The following is a 16,568-nucleotide window of genomic DNA, read 5'->3' as shown; positions in this document are numbered from 1 at the left end:
TGTCGTCATCAATACCTGAAAACTCGATGATCCCCATATCTGACATGTGGGGTCATGTGGGTATGGGAACATCTATTTCAAGTAAACATAGAAGTTTTTGTCTGGGCTGCTGGGCAAGGGGTATACTCAGGCTGGATGCCGTATTTATTCGAACAACGTAGATGTCTACACAGATGAGCAACGATGAGCAGTCAATAACTTTGGACCAATATTGATAGAGTGGATCGTTGAGCAGTCACTGGTGAGGTCCTGGGGAGTCTGCAGATCCTGGTAACCCACGTCATAGGAGTTCAGTCACTGGAGACAACATTGGCTGGGATTGGCCATTGCTTCACGGATTTTCCACATTTGGAGGGAAGAAAGAGGCTCGTCGTTCCCCGTGCTGGCAGGAGTTCCAAAACGTCATTGGGCCACTAGTGAGAGAAGAATTCTATCACGTAGTGGTCCCGGACGAGTCGGCCTTCGGGCGGTCCGTTGTACCGTTCACCCGCATCGTCTTCAACCGGTCTGTGGTCCTCATCATCATGGTCTGGCTCACCCATGGTAATAGCGATGTTGTGTAGTACCGTACAGGCCATGATGACTCGGCAACTCCGCTCGGGGCATAGTCGAACCTGAAACAATGATTTATAAGGTATTACTGAGTAATGGCCCTTGTCATTGAGCATTACCGACTGCAGTATTGGAAATGCCTATTTGTTTACCAACAGTGGGAGAGACTAAGAGCGATTTGCATGCCAAAACCAGCCAGTGGGAGAGACGGAGCGATTTTGCGTGCTAAAACCAGCAAGTGAGAGAGGGAGGGTCGCGAGGAGGCGCCCCCCGCCCCTCTGAAGAGGGGGGTATAATTATAGGCGCGGTCTGCGCATTCGGGGTTCTGGTTCTGGGAAGAAATGCGCGTTCGGGGGTTGTGAGAGTTCTGGCAAGAAGTGAACATCTACGTGCAAAGTGGGGGAGTGAAAAAGCGTCTGCGCACGGAGTGGTCGGTGCCAGAAAGGGTCCTCTTCTGCCAGCTTTCGCCCTGCCGACTTTGTTCGCCCGGAGCCCGGTCATGAGGGCATCTGGATCGTCTGGATCGTCCGGATCGTGCTGGGGGTCCAGTCCTGCCTCGAGGACCTGGTCCTTGAAGACCGCACGAGGCGGACAGGTCCGAGACAGGCCTCAATAAAGACCATTTCGTCCAATTATTTGGGTGTGTGCGTAAGTGTGTTCGTGGCGCCAGTCAGATAAGTAGTAAATTGTATAAGTGCTGTGCTGTACATACATGCCTTTAATAATCGGTTTAACTCTGCTCTTGCGTGCTTCCCTCGTTCCCCAATTACTATTGTGAATAAATACCCCGATTGTTAAATGTTTCAGCTCGTTCGTGTCCTTTCCTCCATTGGCTTAGTGTGCTGCATGTTGGGGAATTAGCCAGGCTGTTGCCATTGTAATGGGATATTTCAGAATACTTGTCTCTCTATTTCTGACTTGTGCGGTCTCTGATGTAACCTTAAATTTTTTTATGACTTCAAGTCAAGATCAAACATAACAGTGGGTTAAACAGCTAATGTGAGCAGAGGCATATCCAGTGACGTCCTCACGTCAAATTCTATGTTTTTTTTTTTTAGTTTGCTGTGCTTTGTAATATAGATGGAAGAGTCCGTCTTTCTCATTCCTTTCCAAGCCCTTCATTGGGCTGACTCTCAATTGTAGCGAATAATCCCGGCTACAAGTTTTTGGACCCTTGTCATGTGATGGATCGTGCCCTCTGGCACACTTTGGTCTATTTCACGAATGTGCCTAATGGCCTCCTTGCAACCACACTAAGTGGTGTAATACTTGGAGAGCCTCAGCTCTGGGTATGCGAGGTCGGCGGTTCAAACCTTGGCCGAGTCCTACCAAAGACTTTTAAATTTTTACTGCTGCTTCCATGCTTGACACTCAGCATTTAAAAGGACCTAACAGGCTTTGGACCTCATCTAAATGGCTTCATCATGTGCACCAGTGAGAGCACACGGATAGAACAGCCAAGTAAGTTGTTCCACCATGCATGTGAGATAAAGAGGGGTTAAGCAATTGTTGGGGTTTTAATTTTCTGCCATTTATGGAATGCTTCCTATGTAGCTTCTGCATTGTGAGAGATGAGTACAAATATTGGACCAATTCAAATTGAAAGAATACTTTTTGTTGTTGTATGTTTCACAGCAATAATGATTTCTTGATGTTTTTCTGAATTGTCTTTGCAGAGAATCAAATGAAAATGGTTTCTTGTTCCAAGTCAAGTTCCCAGTTGTTTGACACACAAGTTTCTTTCAATCAGAACATGACACAGACTTCTCGTCAGGAAGGCAACAAATATAACCGTGTACGAACCAAGAACAACAATTGTATTACCATATTCAAGAAAACTCAAAGGAAGGAGAAACCACACAAGTGTTCCGTTTGCAAGAAAACGTTTAATTCTTTCAAATCTTTAAAGAGATGTCAGACATTACACAAACGTGAGATGCCATACAAGTGTACAGTGTGTAGCAAGGAATATTCTCATTTATCATCTTTGAATCATCACAAAGGAAAACACACAGAAGAGAAGCATTATAAATGTTCCCTTTGCAGCAAGGTGTTTACTTCTTCATCATCTTTATCTCGACATCAAAAAATACACGTGAGGGAGAAGAATAATCCAATCAAGTGTGCTGTTTGCAATAAGGATTTTACTAATACCAAGGATTTGAAAGTCCATAAAATATCCCACATGGGAGAGAAACCATATAAGTGTCCTGTGTGTTGCAAGACCTTTGCACATTCTTCATATTTATGTGCACATAAAACAATCCACGCAGGACAGAAACCATTCAAGTGTTCACAATGTGGCAAGGCATTTAATCAGTCAGGAACTCTACATCAACATCACAGAATCCACACGGGAGAGAAACCATACAATTGTCCTGTGTGCAACAAGGCGTTTGCACATATTTCCTCCCGAAATGTACATAAACAAATACACACAGGAGAGAAGCCTTTCAAGTGTTCACAATGCGGCAAATCATTTCATCAGTCATCACTATTACGTCGACATCACATAATGCACACAGGAGAGAAGCCTTACAAGTGTCTAATGTGCAACAAGAACTTTACTTCTTCATCATCTTTACATTCTCATGAAAGGGTTCATACGGGAGAGAAGCCCTACAGGTGTTCCCAATGCGGAAAGGCATTTAATCACTCAGCAAGTTTACATAAACATCAAAGAATACATACGGGAGATAAACCTTTTAAGTGTTCTGTTTGTGATAAGGATTTTGCCCTTGTATCACGATTGAAAGTGCATGAAAAGATGCACAAAGGAAAGAAACCTTACAATTGTCCTGTGTGCGGTAAGGCGTTTGCACGTTCTTCATCTCTAGTTGTACATAAAAAAATCCACACAGGAGAGAAACCCTACAAGTGTTCACAATGCAGCAAATCGTTTAATCAGTCGTCAATATTACATCGCCATCACAGAATCCACACGGGAGAGAAGCCTTACAAGTGTCCTGTGTGCGACAAGAACTTTACCTCTTCATCATCTTTACATTCTCACGAAAGGGTTCATACGGGAGAGAAGCCCTACCAGTGCTCTGAATGCATCAAGGCATTTACTCTCCTCTCAAAGTTGAAGCGGCATCAAATAAAACACACCGGAGAGAAGCCCTACAAATGTTCTGAATGCAACAAGGGTTTTGCTCGTTCATCAAATTTATATCGACATAAAAAAATACATGCAGGAGAAAAGCCCTACAAGTGCTCTGAATGCTTGAAAGGTTTTATTGAACTCTCCAAGTTGAAGCGGCATCAAAGAACACACACCGGAGAGAAGCCCTACACATGTTCTGACTGCAACAAGGGTTTTGCTCATTCATCCCATTTATCTCGACATCAAACATTACATGCCAGAGAGAACTTAACTGGGATGGAGAATGAGTCATAATATATGTTTAAGGCCAAGGACTGCACTGATGGCTTTTAATAAATGGCAGTATTGAACCAATTGGACAAGTATAGGTTCTGTAAAGTTGAAACAATGCACCATTGTCTTCTCTCAGGTTGTTAAAAAAATACTCATGTCAGAACAGCTGTACACACAAAGGCAACACATTGTCTGTGGAGGAATCTGATGGCACATCTGAAAAACCTTTACCATCGCATTCTGAGAAAGATATGCAGTAAGTATGACCCAAAAGCGATTGTTGAAAACGAGGCTGCAGTGCTCATGTACGACGTGACCATCCCATGAGGCGTGAGCATAAAGAAGAAAGCATTGTGACTGGATATAGTAGTCACATTTAAAAAAACAAAAAGGATACCATGGCATTACTAATCGAAGAGTCATTACCCAGGGATTTTGGTCTAAATAATGTGGAAATGAGGTTTATGCCCAAGTATCAGGATCTGAAAAATAGGACCACTGGACCTGTAGCTCATCTGGGCCCTGGCCTAATGTTGTAACCCAAATTTTGTAGCATTCTGACTGGTAGCTCATGGGAAGAACATTTGTAAAGGAATTAATGTGATTTTCCCAAAAGTTGACAAAGCCAGCCATCTTGACACACTTCCAGTCAGGTGATCAGCATGACTTCTGCAATATAATTAACATCCCTACCCTGGCCTAATGTTGCGACCCAGATTTGGTAACATTCTGACTCGTGGATCAGGAGATGAATATTTTGGAAGGAATTTGCAGAACCGCCATTTTGACACACTTCCGGTCATGTTGACAGTGTGACCACTTGGTGGCTTTTCACACAAGTGTGGAGCAATTGGCAGTGTGACCACTCCTTGGCTTTCTTCACAAGATTTTGGCTATTCGTTGTTCACCTTGACGTCTTGGTTTTCTATAGGTTTTCTTGGCGTATAGGTTTTCTATTACCATCTCTTTTCCGAAACCTTGTGAATTCTTGGATTTTTTCATTGGCTCACCTTGGCATTTCTGAAAATGAGCAGTGGTCATACTGGTGATCGACATGGCTTCCACAATTTAACATCAGGACCTTGTCCTAATTTGTAGCCCAAATTTGGTAGCATTATGATTGGTGCGTCTGGAGAAGATTTTTTAAAGAATTTACTAAGTCGCCATTTTTACCTATTTAAAGTAATGTGACTGGAATGAGCTTTGCAATTCCTGTTACCAGTAATGAGAGGAACTTTGCTCTCAAATTTCAGCCAGATCGGCCCAGCGGTTTGGCCGGAGAAGTCGAAAAAGGAGACAGAGATGGATGGATGGTGCAGGATGACAATACCTTATCTGGAATGTAAATTCCAGCTCAGCTTAAAATAAAGTCAAGAGAACCTGGTCGCTGAAGAACACCAACATTGCACCAGTGATTGTTGGAGCAATTGGAATGACAAAGAAGAACCTCATGGAGATTAAAAAAAAAAAAACATTCCAGCAGACATTACTACAAACTAACTACAATTGGAGACTGTCCGGGGTTCAGTGACGATCCTGAAAAGAGCCCTCGGAAGAAAACCTAGAAAACAAGAAAACTTCACAACTTGTTCCTCGAGATGTGTTCCTACAAAAACAGAAGATGCCTACGTTGAGATTTGAGAGAAGTCCATTTCACCTTCTGAAACACACAAATTGAGATCACAACCAAGTAGAGAAGTGTCCTCTGAATGAACAGATTAATCCAAGTTTCAGGAAATTGGATACGGTCCAGAATGCAGTGATGTGAGCAAACCTCAAAGCAGAGATGTCAACCAATCACCAGAGCCAAGTCTCAAGTAAGTCACAAGTCTTTGAAGGCAAGTCTCAAGTTAAGTGTCATGTCATAATGTAATATATATCGTAGATATACCTTGGTTATGTGTAAGCCTTTAATACGTAAAAGGTTTACACAAGTCATGAGCTGGTTGTTTATTTGAGCTTGATGATATTTTTTGGGATGTGTACTCTCGAAAATAAATGACGTGGAAAAAATAAAAATGCCAAACTTTAATCGCTTGAATTCAAACTCGTTCACCAGACGTGGTGGTGTAACGGTTACATTTGGTGACCAGACTCGGTGTTTTGCATGTGACCTTCTCTCCATTATGACCTTCTCCGTCACACCTCACGCAGCATTTTCACGCAGATGTACTATCACGTGAGCACGTGCACAGAGAACAACTGAGAAAAACAATGCAGACGTCACTTCCGAGTTCGAACTTCTGAGATCAAGTTAGGGTGAGGGCTATGATTAGGATTCTGGCTTTATAAACTTTTTAATTTTTTTTTTTTTTTTTACTTTTTGACTCTTTTTCTAATAACCCTAACCCTAAAACACAAACCCATTGTACAGTTGTACAAAAATATTTTCTTTCTTCAATAAGAAATTAACCATAGCTTACTGTAACTTTTCTACTTTATAAACTTTTTAATTTTTTTTCGATCCTCGTGGGGGATCTCTAAGTCTTACTCACGTTGTTGTTCTTCATCTTCTTCTTGTGGACTTTTTTTTGTTTCACAGCCTACAGTTTTCATCGAAACTTCCTGAAACTTGGTATATATATATATATATATATATATATATATATATATATATATATATATATATATATATATATATATTTATATATATATATATATATATATATATATATATATATATATATATATATATATATATATATATATATATATATATATATATATACCCTGCGCAGACAGTAACCATCTCCGATTTTGAAAATTCCTCCTAGAAAAAAAAAGTTGACGTCAAAATATCTCCGCTAATGGAAATCGCCAAAAAAATTATCTCTGAAACTAGGCAAGCTTTTTGAATTCTGTTTGCGGGAATCTAACAGTGCATTAGCAGAGATTAATTACCGCACATTTGATGCATCACTATGACGTCATATCAATTTTTATGACGTCATTCCTATTTTTTGACATTTTTTGTTTCACAACCCAGAGTTTTCATCGGATCTTCGTGAAACTTGCCATGTGTATGCAGTTAGCCCACGCGCAGGCAGTAACCATCTCCGATTTTGGAAATTCTTCCTAGAAAAAAAGTTGACGTCATAATATCGCCGCGAATGGAAATCACCGATAACCTTAATCTCCATAACTAGGTAAGCTGTTTGAATTTTGTTTGCGGGAATCAAGCTGGGCATTAGCACAGATAATTTATCGCAAACCTGATACATCACAATGAGGTCATATTCGTTTTTATGACGTCATCATTAAGAGGACGAGGATCTCAGCTCATTTGAGCTTGTTAAACTTTTTGACTCTTGTAATAACCTGAACCCTAAAACACAAACACATTGTACAGCTGTACAAATGTTTGTTTTTTTTTTCTTCACTTTTTTAACTTTTTTGTTAAAAACTAAGGCACAAACGCACACATTAGCCTCGGCCAATACAAGGTCAGGATCATCAACATCACTGTCTTCCACCTCCACATCTTGTCCCACTGTCCCACATCCAAGATAGATGGAAGACACGTTAGTTTTACCTTTGTGCTGTTCATGATGGCCATGTGTGTTTTTAGTAGCTACTTACAATCTCCTCTCGCATCGATTATAGAAAGGTGAATAAATAGCGTTTGGATTTTATAAATAATCATTGCATCGATGTTATAATTTACAAATGAAGAAACGAGCACCTGTCATTTGTGTGATATATTTTCGGAACAGTGCGAATGTTTTAACAATATAAAAAGCTTTATTTAAAACTAATTTGTGTTTTAATTTCCATTGTAACAACAATTATTTATTCGCGGAATTCTTTAATTCAAAGGTAATTTACTTGCGAGAAGGTAAACGTGCAAAAATCGGGTCAAATAGGGAGAAAATAGGGGTGTTTTAGGATATGAGATCAACATTGGGTCAGTTTGAACGGTGATTTTCTTGAATCCTGATTTAGCGCGACCCCGCTTTTTTTGAGATGACATTTTATGGACCTCAACGATCACGTTATAACGGGGCCACACTGTAGTTGTTTATTATCATTATGAAGTATTATATACTGTACATAACTGTATGTGCTATACTGTACTCTTATTTTTTTTATTTTTTTTTTTTTGTATACCTTGGTCGAGGCTCGTATGAGAGCTAACACACAACTCACAGCAAGGAGGCATGAGACAAGAGGGGCGGGAGTGGAAGGGACAAAACAGTGGGGAACAGACACATTAGGTGAACTGTGGAAGGGAGAGGGATGGGGATGGGACGGGGAACATGGCGAAGAGAAGATGGACATTTCAGGGACTTTCAGGAAGGAAAGTAGGAGAAATGAAGGAAGTGGGCTTGGGTGGATTATCGGGGGTAGAAAAGATCGAGGATTTGGATGGGGGAAGATAAGAGGTGGTGGTGAACAGCTGTTTTGAAAGCCTGGAGGGAAGAATGGGAAAGAATAGAGTGAGGAAGTTTATTCCAAAGGCGGGAAAAAAGAGGAATGAAAGAGTGAAGATGAGCAGTGATTCGTGATTTTGGTAGTTTTACCAGAAGGGGTTGTTGGCGGACCTTGAGCGCCCTGTGGAAATGTGGTGGCGCCAAATCGCAGAGAGAGCAGGGGGGCAAGGCTGGAGAGGAGTCGGTAGAAGACAGAAAGACCACCGACCAACCTGCGGTGATTGAGTGAGAGGCCCAAAGACTCAGCTTCATTGCGGGAGATGCCGATGATCTTAAATGCCCTGGTTTCGACAGCGTGAAGCCGAGAAAGGTGGGAGGCAGGAGCACCAGCCCAGAGGGGAGAGCAGTACTCCAACAGGCTACGGACAAAAGCTTTGTAAGTGGTCAGGAGCTCAAGAGGGCCGAGGAAGGACTTAGCACGACGGAGGATTCCCAGTCGGCGACTGGCTTTTGAGGCGAGGTTGGAAATGTGACTTTCCCAGGAAAGGTCATGGCAGATAGTGAGACCTAGAAGCTTGAAAGAAAAGACTTCTTCCAGAGGATTGTTGAGAAAGTGGATGGGGGGGTTTTGTAAACGGTCCTTTCGAAGAGACATAGTGAGAGTGTGAGATTTGTCTGGATTGAAAGATATGTTCCACGTGTTGGACCAGTTTGTGATTTTATCCAGATCTGCAGTGAGTGAAAAAGCTGCTGCTTGCCGGTCTGAGGGATGACAGATGGTATGGCAGAGGGTGGAGTCGTCGGCAAAGAGAAATAGAGGATTTTCCAGAGAGTCCGAGAGATCATTGATGAAAACCAGAAAAAGAACAGGGCCCAGAACGCTACCTTGAGGAACTCCAGCCTGCACAGGAAGAGGGGATGAAAGAACTCCATTTAGGGCCACACGTTGACTGCGACAGGAGAGGAAGTCTGCGAGCCATGAGTGGAGATGGCCTTGAATACCATGGGAAGAGAGTTTGGTGAGTAGTGCAGGGTGCCAGACTGTGTCAAAAGCACGTGATATGTCCAGGGATACGGCTCGGATTTCCTGTCTGGCATTGAGGACCTCCATCCATTGATGGGAGAGCAGAAGCAGCATATCCAGGGTAGAGTGACCTGGTCTGAAACCAAATTGATGATTGGAAATCAAGCCATTGGAGAAGAGGAAGGATTTCATATCTGAGGCGATGATGGATTCCATCACCTTGCTGATGATTGGGAGAAGGCTGATTGGTCTGTAGTTATAGGGATCTGTTTTTGCACCTTTTTATGCAGGGCAGTGATGTTAGCAGATTTCCAAGCAGATGGCAGATGACCTTGGGCAAATGAGAGGGTGAATAGAACAGAGAGAGGGTGAGCAAGAGCAGAAGAGCAGGCTTTGAGGACACGTGGGCTGATGCCGTCTGGACCGGTTGCAGAATCTGACTCGAGGTTTGAAAGCAAGCTCTCCACCTTGTCAGGAGAAAAGGATACAGAGTCCAGGGACAGTTGGGTGCGACTGGGTAAAGTGGGTAGAGATAGAGATGGGTTTAGGACACAAGATTTAGCTGCAAACACCAAGTTTAGACATTCAGCTTTATCACGTGTGGAATCAGCAGTGCGGCCATTTGAGGTAAGGGAGGGGATGGAGGGGGAACATACACCAGAAACAGATTTGATTAAACGCCACCAGGATTTTGAGGAGGGAGAGAGGTATGAGAGTTCAGACTTGAGATGAGAAAGATGTTGTTTTCTGGCTCTCCTGAGGGTAGATACACACTTGTTCCGAGCTTTGTGGAAAGAACTGAGATTGCCCTCAGTTGGGTTTGCTTTCCATGAGGCAAAGACAAGTTGTTTCAGGACAACTGCCTCGCCACAAGCTTCAGTAAACCAAGGGCGGGAGGAAGGGTAAGACAACTGAACACGAGAGGGGATAAATCTGTGCATGAGGGAGAGCAAGTTTCTTTGAAAGAATTCCCAGGATGAGTTGATGTTTGAGAAAGTAGTGATAGGAGACCAGTCTGTAAGTTTGATGGCTGCTCGGAGACCCTGCCAGTCGGCTTGAGTGAAATGCCAGACTCGACGGCGGTGAGGTGGTTCTCTGATAACAGCCAGAGAGATGTCCACTTTAACAAGGACGTGGTCAGAAGAACCAATTGGAGCGAAGGAAGAGCAGCAGATATTGTCAGGGAAATTTGTCAAAATCAGATCCAGAAGAGATGGAGTACCATTGGTTGAGATCCGGGTCGGGAAGTTGACCGATTGAGTCAGTCCCAATGAGTCGCAGAAAGCTTTTGCTGAGGTGCCATGGCAGGTGAGAGAGGTACCCACATCTAGCCAACTGGCGTGATGACAATTGAAGTCACCACATAAGAGGAAGAGAGAGTTTGGATGAGAAGATAGAAGATGGTCCATGTTTTCGGATAGTGAGATGTAGATGGAGTCATCACTGTTCGGTGGACGGTACAGTACACATATAAACATGAGGTGGGAGTGGAGGGGAAGCCGAAGCCAGAGGTATTCCTGGGGGTGTGGGGAGTGAGAGCAGTGCATGGAGAGTGAGGAATAGAGTCTTTGATGAAGAGAGCAACACCTCCACCAGGACGAGGCTCAGGTCTGTCATACCGTAAGAGGGAGTAGCCAGGGAGAGATACTTGGGAGTCAGACACGTCTTGGGAGAGGAAAGTTTCTGTTAGGCAGATAATGTCTGGTTTGTCAGTGGAAACCTGTATGGAAAGATCTGAAAGGTTTGAGCGAAGGCCCCGGATATTTGAGGTCCACACTTTTAATGAAGAGGAAGGGGAGGAGGCTTTGGGTGCAGGAGGTGGAGGGGGAGGGGGAGGGTAGGACAAGGGACGAGGGGGCAGGTAAGGAGGGTTGCTGAAGGAGTGTGGGGTATTGCAGAACAGCGAGGGGAGGGGGCCGAATGAGGAGAAAAGGCTCTGTGGTGCTGGGGGAGAGGGGGACAAGAGACAAGGAAGAAGGCAGTTGAGGATTTGAGGAGGTGGAGTGAAGAGATGGAGGTGAGAGGGCAGTGGAGGGAGGCAGGTTGGTGGATGAGAGGGGGGAAACTTTGAGAAGGAAGAGTGAGGGGGATGAAAGGTGGGAGAAAGGTGAGGGGGGGATTTTTGAGAGAGGTGAGAGGGAGGCTTGGAGGAAGAAGAGTGGGATGGTTGCGTTGAGAGTGAGAGTGAGGGGTGAGGGGGGTGAGTTGGCACTGAATTTGGAAAAAAAGAATGGTTGATGGAAAGCGAGCATCCATGGCAAACTGTGGTTTTTAAAAGTTTTAGGTCAGAGATGCGATTTAACAAAATTCTTGAAGGGTGCAATGAAGGCGAATTCAGAGCATGGAGAGAAGAAGCGCTGTAGTAGTTGGATTTTTTAGGCAAGGAATGAAGGAGAGCTTGAAATGAGAGCAGTCTGTTAAAATAGCAGAAGAGTAGTGCATTGTGAAACAGTAAAGAGTACCACATGTGTGAGAGAGGAAGATGAAGCATTATAAGATCGTTTTTGTTGTTAAAAATAATGTATGAGAGTTCAACAGATTAGGTCATGGAAGTGAAAAAAAAAAAAAAAATAACTTATACGACTGGCAGTGCTACGACGGCTACGACATCACTCTGCGACAGGAATTTTTCAGCTCCATAATAATGTTATGGGACCACGGTCATATGTGCGAGCTGTCGTTGACCGAAACGTCGTAATGCGGCGCATGACTGTTTATCAAAAGCCAAATCTCAGTGGCTTTGTGTGTTTGTGGCCAACTGTGTTGAAAGGATCCATAAGAGTACATCACCTTCTCAATGGAACTACGTCGCAACTCGTATTAACCCGGCAGACCTGGCCACTCACTCCATAAAAGCCGATGACCTGATGGAATCATTCTGACTGCCTTGGCCAAGATTTCTCTGGGATTCTGAACGACTCATTGAACCCATTTTACGTGCTGTGGAGTTGGTTAACGATCCGGAGTTTCATTCATAGCCGTATTAGCCACCAAGCATGAACGTTCATTGGGAACACAACGTTTGACATGTTTCTCAAAGTGGAAGTCTGCGAGAAAATGTGTTGCTTTGTTGGTCCACTTCATATGCTTGTTCAAGCTAAAGAGCCAGCCAGACAATCACAATGGTCGACAAAAACCACCAACAACTTCCAATTCATCTGATGGAGGAGCCGATAACGATTATAATTGGCAATGTTCGTGAGTCCTCTGCCTCAGAAATTCACAACCTCGTTAACAGCAAGTGGACAGGTGCATCCTGCACAAATTGAATCCTGCCTTCGACAATAAAGGAATTCTGAGAGTAGACTCGACGAGCAGATGTAAGTGACAATGAGCGACATCCACTCATACTCCCCAAACAGCATCACGTTACGACCCTCCTTATATGTCGTTATCATGATCAAGTTAGCCATCGAGATAGACATTTCACAAGTGTTGCTATTCGCTCCGGTGGATATTGGATTGTTGGTAGCAAGCGTGTCTGATGGTATACTGAACAAGTGTGTCACGTGTCGTAAACTCCAAGAGAAATGTGTACAGCAGCAAATGGTTCATCTTCTTCCTCAACGACTTCTACCTTTTCCTCCCTTTACTCATGTTGGCCGAGATGTCTTTGGACCGTGGAAGGTTCTCACCCATCGTACCAGAGGCAGCGTCTCCTCTGGAAAATGCTGCACCATATTATTTACCTGCGTGTCAACAAGAGCAGTGCACATAGAAGTCATTGGGTAGATGACTGCATCATCGTTTATCAATGCACTGTTCATGGCTATCCGTGGGCTTGTTCAGACCTTACTCCCAGACTGTGGAAGAAATTTTGTCACGGCTCAAAATGTGCTAAATGACACGCTGAAAGAAATGGACAAAAGGTCTATCGACAGATACTTGGTGGACAACAAAGTTGAGTGGAAGTTCCCCCATACTCGTCGCCGCATATGGGTGGAATGTGGGAACGAATGATCGGTATCTGTTTGTTTTAGAATCCCAGACACAATTCTGTTGGAGACAAAAGTTTACTTAACCCACAAATTCTTTCCTGGCGGTGGTAAGCACCATTGTCAACGGTCGTCCACTTGTACTGGTGTCTACAGATCCAGATGTGCCAGTAATGTTGACACCAGTGGCATTACTTAACATGAAGACAACGCCTCTTCGTACACCACCCGGTGATTTCGGTCATCCTGCAGACATCTTCAGCTATCAGTAGTGACGTGTACAGCATTTGGTTAATACCTTCTGGTCATGATGGCGCAAAGAATATCTTCTGACTCTACAGCACCGTACCTGGTGGAAAGTCAAGATACGCAACCTTTGTGTCAGTGACATCGTTCTGCTGAAGACAGATGCTCACAGGAACGACTGGCCCTGTGGATGTGTGATTGAGACATTATAAACCCGACCGTCTGCGCTTGGCAAAGTGCGAATCCACACCATGAAGGACTGCAAGCCCTATAGCTGCGTGCGACCCGTAACTAAAGTCGAACTGCTTGTACCAACCAGCAAGGGAAGGGTGAATTCCTTAATTGTGTTCTATTGATTGTGAATTTCATATTCTCATGTTATTTTCCACAATGTCCCTATCCGTTAGCCGTAGGTCCATGAATTTAGTGACTGTGTATGATGTACTATGTGGTCAGTTTTTTTCACTTTTGACAAATGTTCAACATTTTTGATGATGTTCAACAGCAATTGGACAATGTTTCGAGCCAAGGTGGCTACCCTTGTTCTTGTTTCACGTCATTCTCTTTGTTCAATCAATTGCTGGAGTATTTTATACAGAAACCAGGCAAGGAGTTTGATGTAACAAAGTTTGAATGTACAATGCAGATTCATGTTTTTCCTCATGAATATTTATGCTCCGCTCATGTATATTCATGGCTTTCCTCGTGAATATTACATGAGTTTGTTTATTTGTTTGTTTGTTTTCGAAAAACTTTTTTCGCCAATATATTTGCAAATCTTTGACTTCTTAAGTAACAAGGCTGAAAACAAAACCTCCACCAAGTATAACTTCAGATTTGATCTGCACATGCAGATGATCATGACAATGCTCATGTATATGATCATGTGGAAGATAGCATGCAGCTGATCACGATGATGATCATGTAGAAGAGAGCATGCAGATGATCATGTAGAAGACAGCATGCAGATGATCATGCCACAACCGCTAATTTTTTATTTGTGGATATGAGTACATGATTTCTGTGACGAGGATTTTGATGTATTAATGACGATGATCGTGATTATCATGAGAAGGCCATAAAGTGTAAATGATCGAATGATGATGATATTCCTGTTATTTGAGTGAATATCCTGACTGAATCAGGAGAAATACAGTGAAGTGCTGGCAATGGCAGGTGGTGATGACAATCGCCATGATACTATTTCAAGTAAAGATTATTATTAAAGGAGAACGTCATTCGCAGTTTGTGTAGCACACAGGTGCACATTCTCTCGAGCCAACAATTTGAGCCTTCATAATGTGAACTTGGTTTCATTCGATCACTTTGATACGACATTATAGGAAGGTAAATTTACGTCAATTTTGACGAAAACAAATAATTTTGAAAGAAGCTTGACACAGTTGATGGTAAGTTTCATGAAAACGGACGAGTTCTTCACACTCCCAAATGCAAAGAATTTGTTCTCGAAATTTCTTCTGAAAAGGATAGGATATGGGATCATGTTACAGTTCCTACTGCAAAACTATGGCACAAAAGGTGAAGATATGTTATCGTTTTTCGCTTTAAATAACGCGCAAACAAATGATTGACATCACCTTCTCCTGGCTTCCTGTGCGAACCAACATGGCAGCTCAGTGACGACACCGCACTCTGTCTGTTGCAGGTAGGGTGCACACGTCCGGTTTTCCCCAGACATGTCCTCATTTTCGGTCCTTGCTACTAGATCTTGTAGATCTGGCATTACCGAAACTCTATGTCATTTCCCTTCTGGGATTATTTAATTATTAAAACCGTTGCTTTGATCCTGTGTGTGCTGGCTCGATCATAACATGGTGGCAGCGGTGGCTGTAAAAATTGATTCCACGTCACTATGGAACTCTTCAAGCCACCACCATACCTCCCTTTGGACGCTACAAACCTCAGTGAGAATCGGCACCGCTGATCCCAGCAATTTGAGCTGTTTTTAGAGGCGTCAGGGCAGACCTCCGCGGTGGAGAGTCAGAAAGTCGCCATTTTGCTTCACTCTACTGGAGTGGAGGCAATTGAGGTTTCCAACAAATTTGTGTTCGACCCTGTGTCAGACAGTAAGGTACTGTGAAAGGTGATAAAACGGTTCAATGATTACTGCAACCCTCGGAAGAACCTGGCGTATGAACGGCACAACTTCTGGGAGATCAAATAGCAGGATGGGCAGTCATTTAGCCATTACCTGACGGATCTACGAACGTTGGCCAGATAATGTGAGTTTGTTGAGGTGGATAACATGATTCGGGATAAAATTTTCAGAATGTCCGATCTGCGGATCGAAGAGCGTCTTTTACGTGAAAAGGACCTGGACCTTGCCAAAGCTGTGGATGTCTGCCGAGCTACTGAGGCAAGCCGCACACAAATACAGTCGATGTGCAATATGCCACTGGAGGTAAACGAGCTGCGCAGGAAATTCGTGAGATTTGCAGAACGTGGTGCTCGTGATAATGGCATGGTGTTTATCAGATGCGATGCTCGTGGAAGTGAATCCCGCGATAACGCCAATCATGCTATGGATCAACAGGATGTTTGCCCTCAATGTAGATACCAGCGGGGAAGGGACCACGACTGCCCTGCCATTGGCAGAGAATGTTACAAATGTGGATGGAAGGGTCATTTTCAAAGAGTATATGGAGCCAAACCCAGGCAGTCTGTCCACACTTTTCACATGGACACACAAGAGATGGGTGATTCGGTCAACAAAATAGATCGACTGGGCATTGACGGCCTTGATTCGGTAGCACCAGATGAGAACTGCTATGCATGCATATCAGAAGAAGAAGCTAAAATGAATGTCAAACTGGATACTGGCGCACAGACATGTGTTATACCTTTGTCCATTTTCAACAAGTTACCAATGAAGCCAGAGGTCTGAGAATCTTCTGTAACTTTGACTGCGTATGGAGGTCATGTGGTGACCTACAAAGGCAAGACTGACTTATTTTGCAAAAGCAGGTAACAAAGAGGGGAATTTTGAGTCCTACATTGTTGACACCTCAGCACCTCCGATTCTGGGGTTACAAGCAAGTGCT

General features: G+C 43.4%; 1 protein-coding gene across 1 annotated transcript in view; it reads left to right on the top strand.

The window, feature by feature from the left end:
• Positions 1–16,568, top strand: part of LOC147009163 (uncharacterized) — a 110,032-nt gene that overhangs the window by 51,417 nt on the left and 42,047 nt on the right. The window contains exons 6-8 of the mRNA XM_085862991.1: positions 2,229–3,949; positions 4,093–4,187; positions 15,796–16,405. Of these exons, the coding sequence (XP_085719117.1) occupies positions 2,229–3,949; positions 4,093–4,187; positions 15,796–16,405 (2,426 nt within the window). The remainder of the gene's footprint in view (positions 1–2,228; positions 3,950–4,092; positions 4,188–15,795; positions 16,406–16,568) is intronic.

The sequence above is a fragment of the Eptatretus burgeri genome, chromosome 17 (assembly GCF_056783735.1).
Source record: "Eptatretus burgeri isolate ZD-2024b chromosome 17, Ebu_testis_v1, whole genome shotgun sequence".
Classification (NCBI taxonomy): Eukaryota; Metazoa; Chordata; class Myxini; order Myxiniformes; family Myxinidae; genus Eptatretus; species Eptatretus burgeri.
This window is presented reverse-complemented; position numbering and strand designations above follow the sequence as displayed.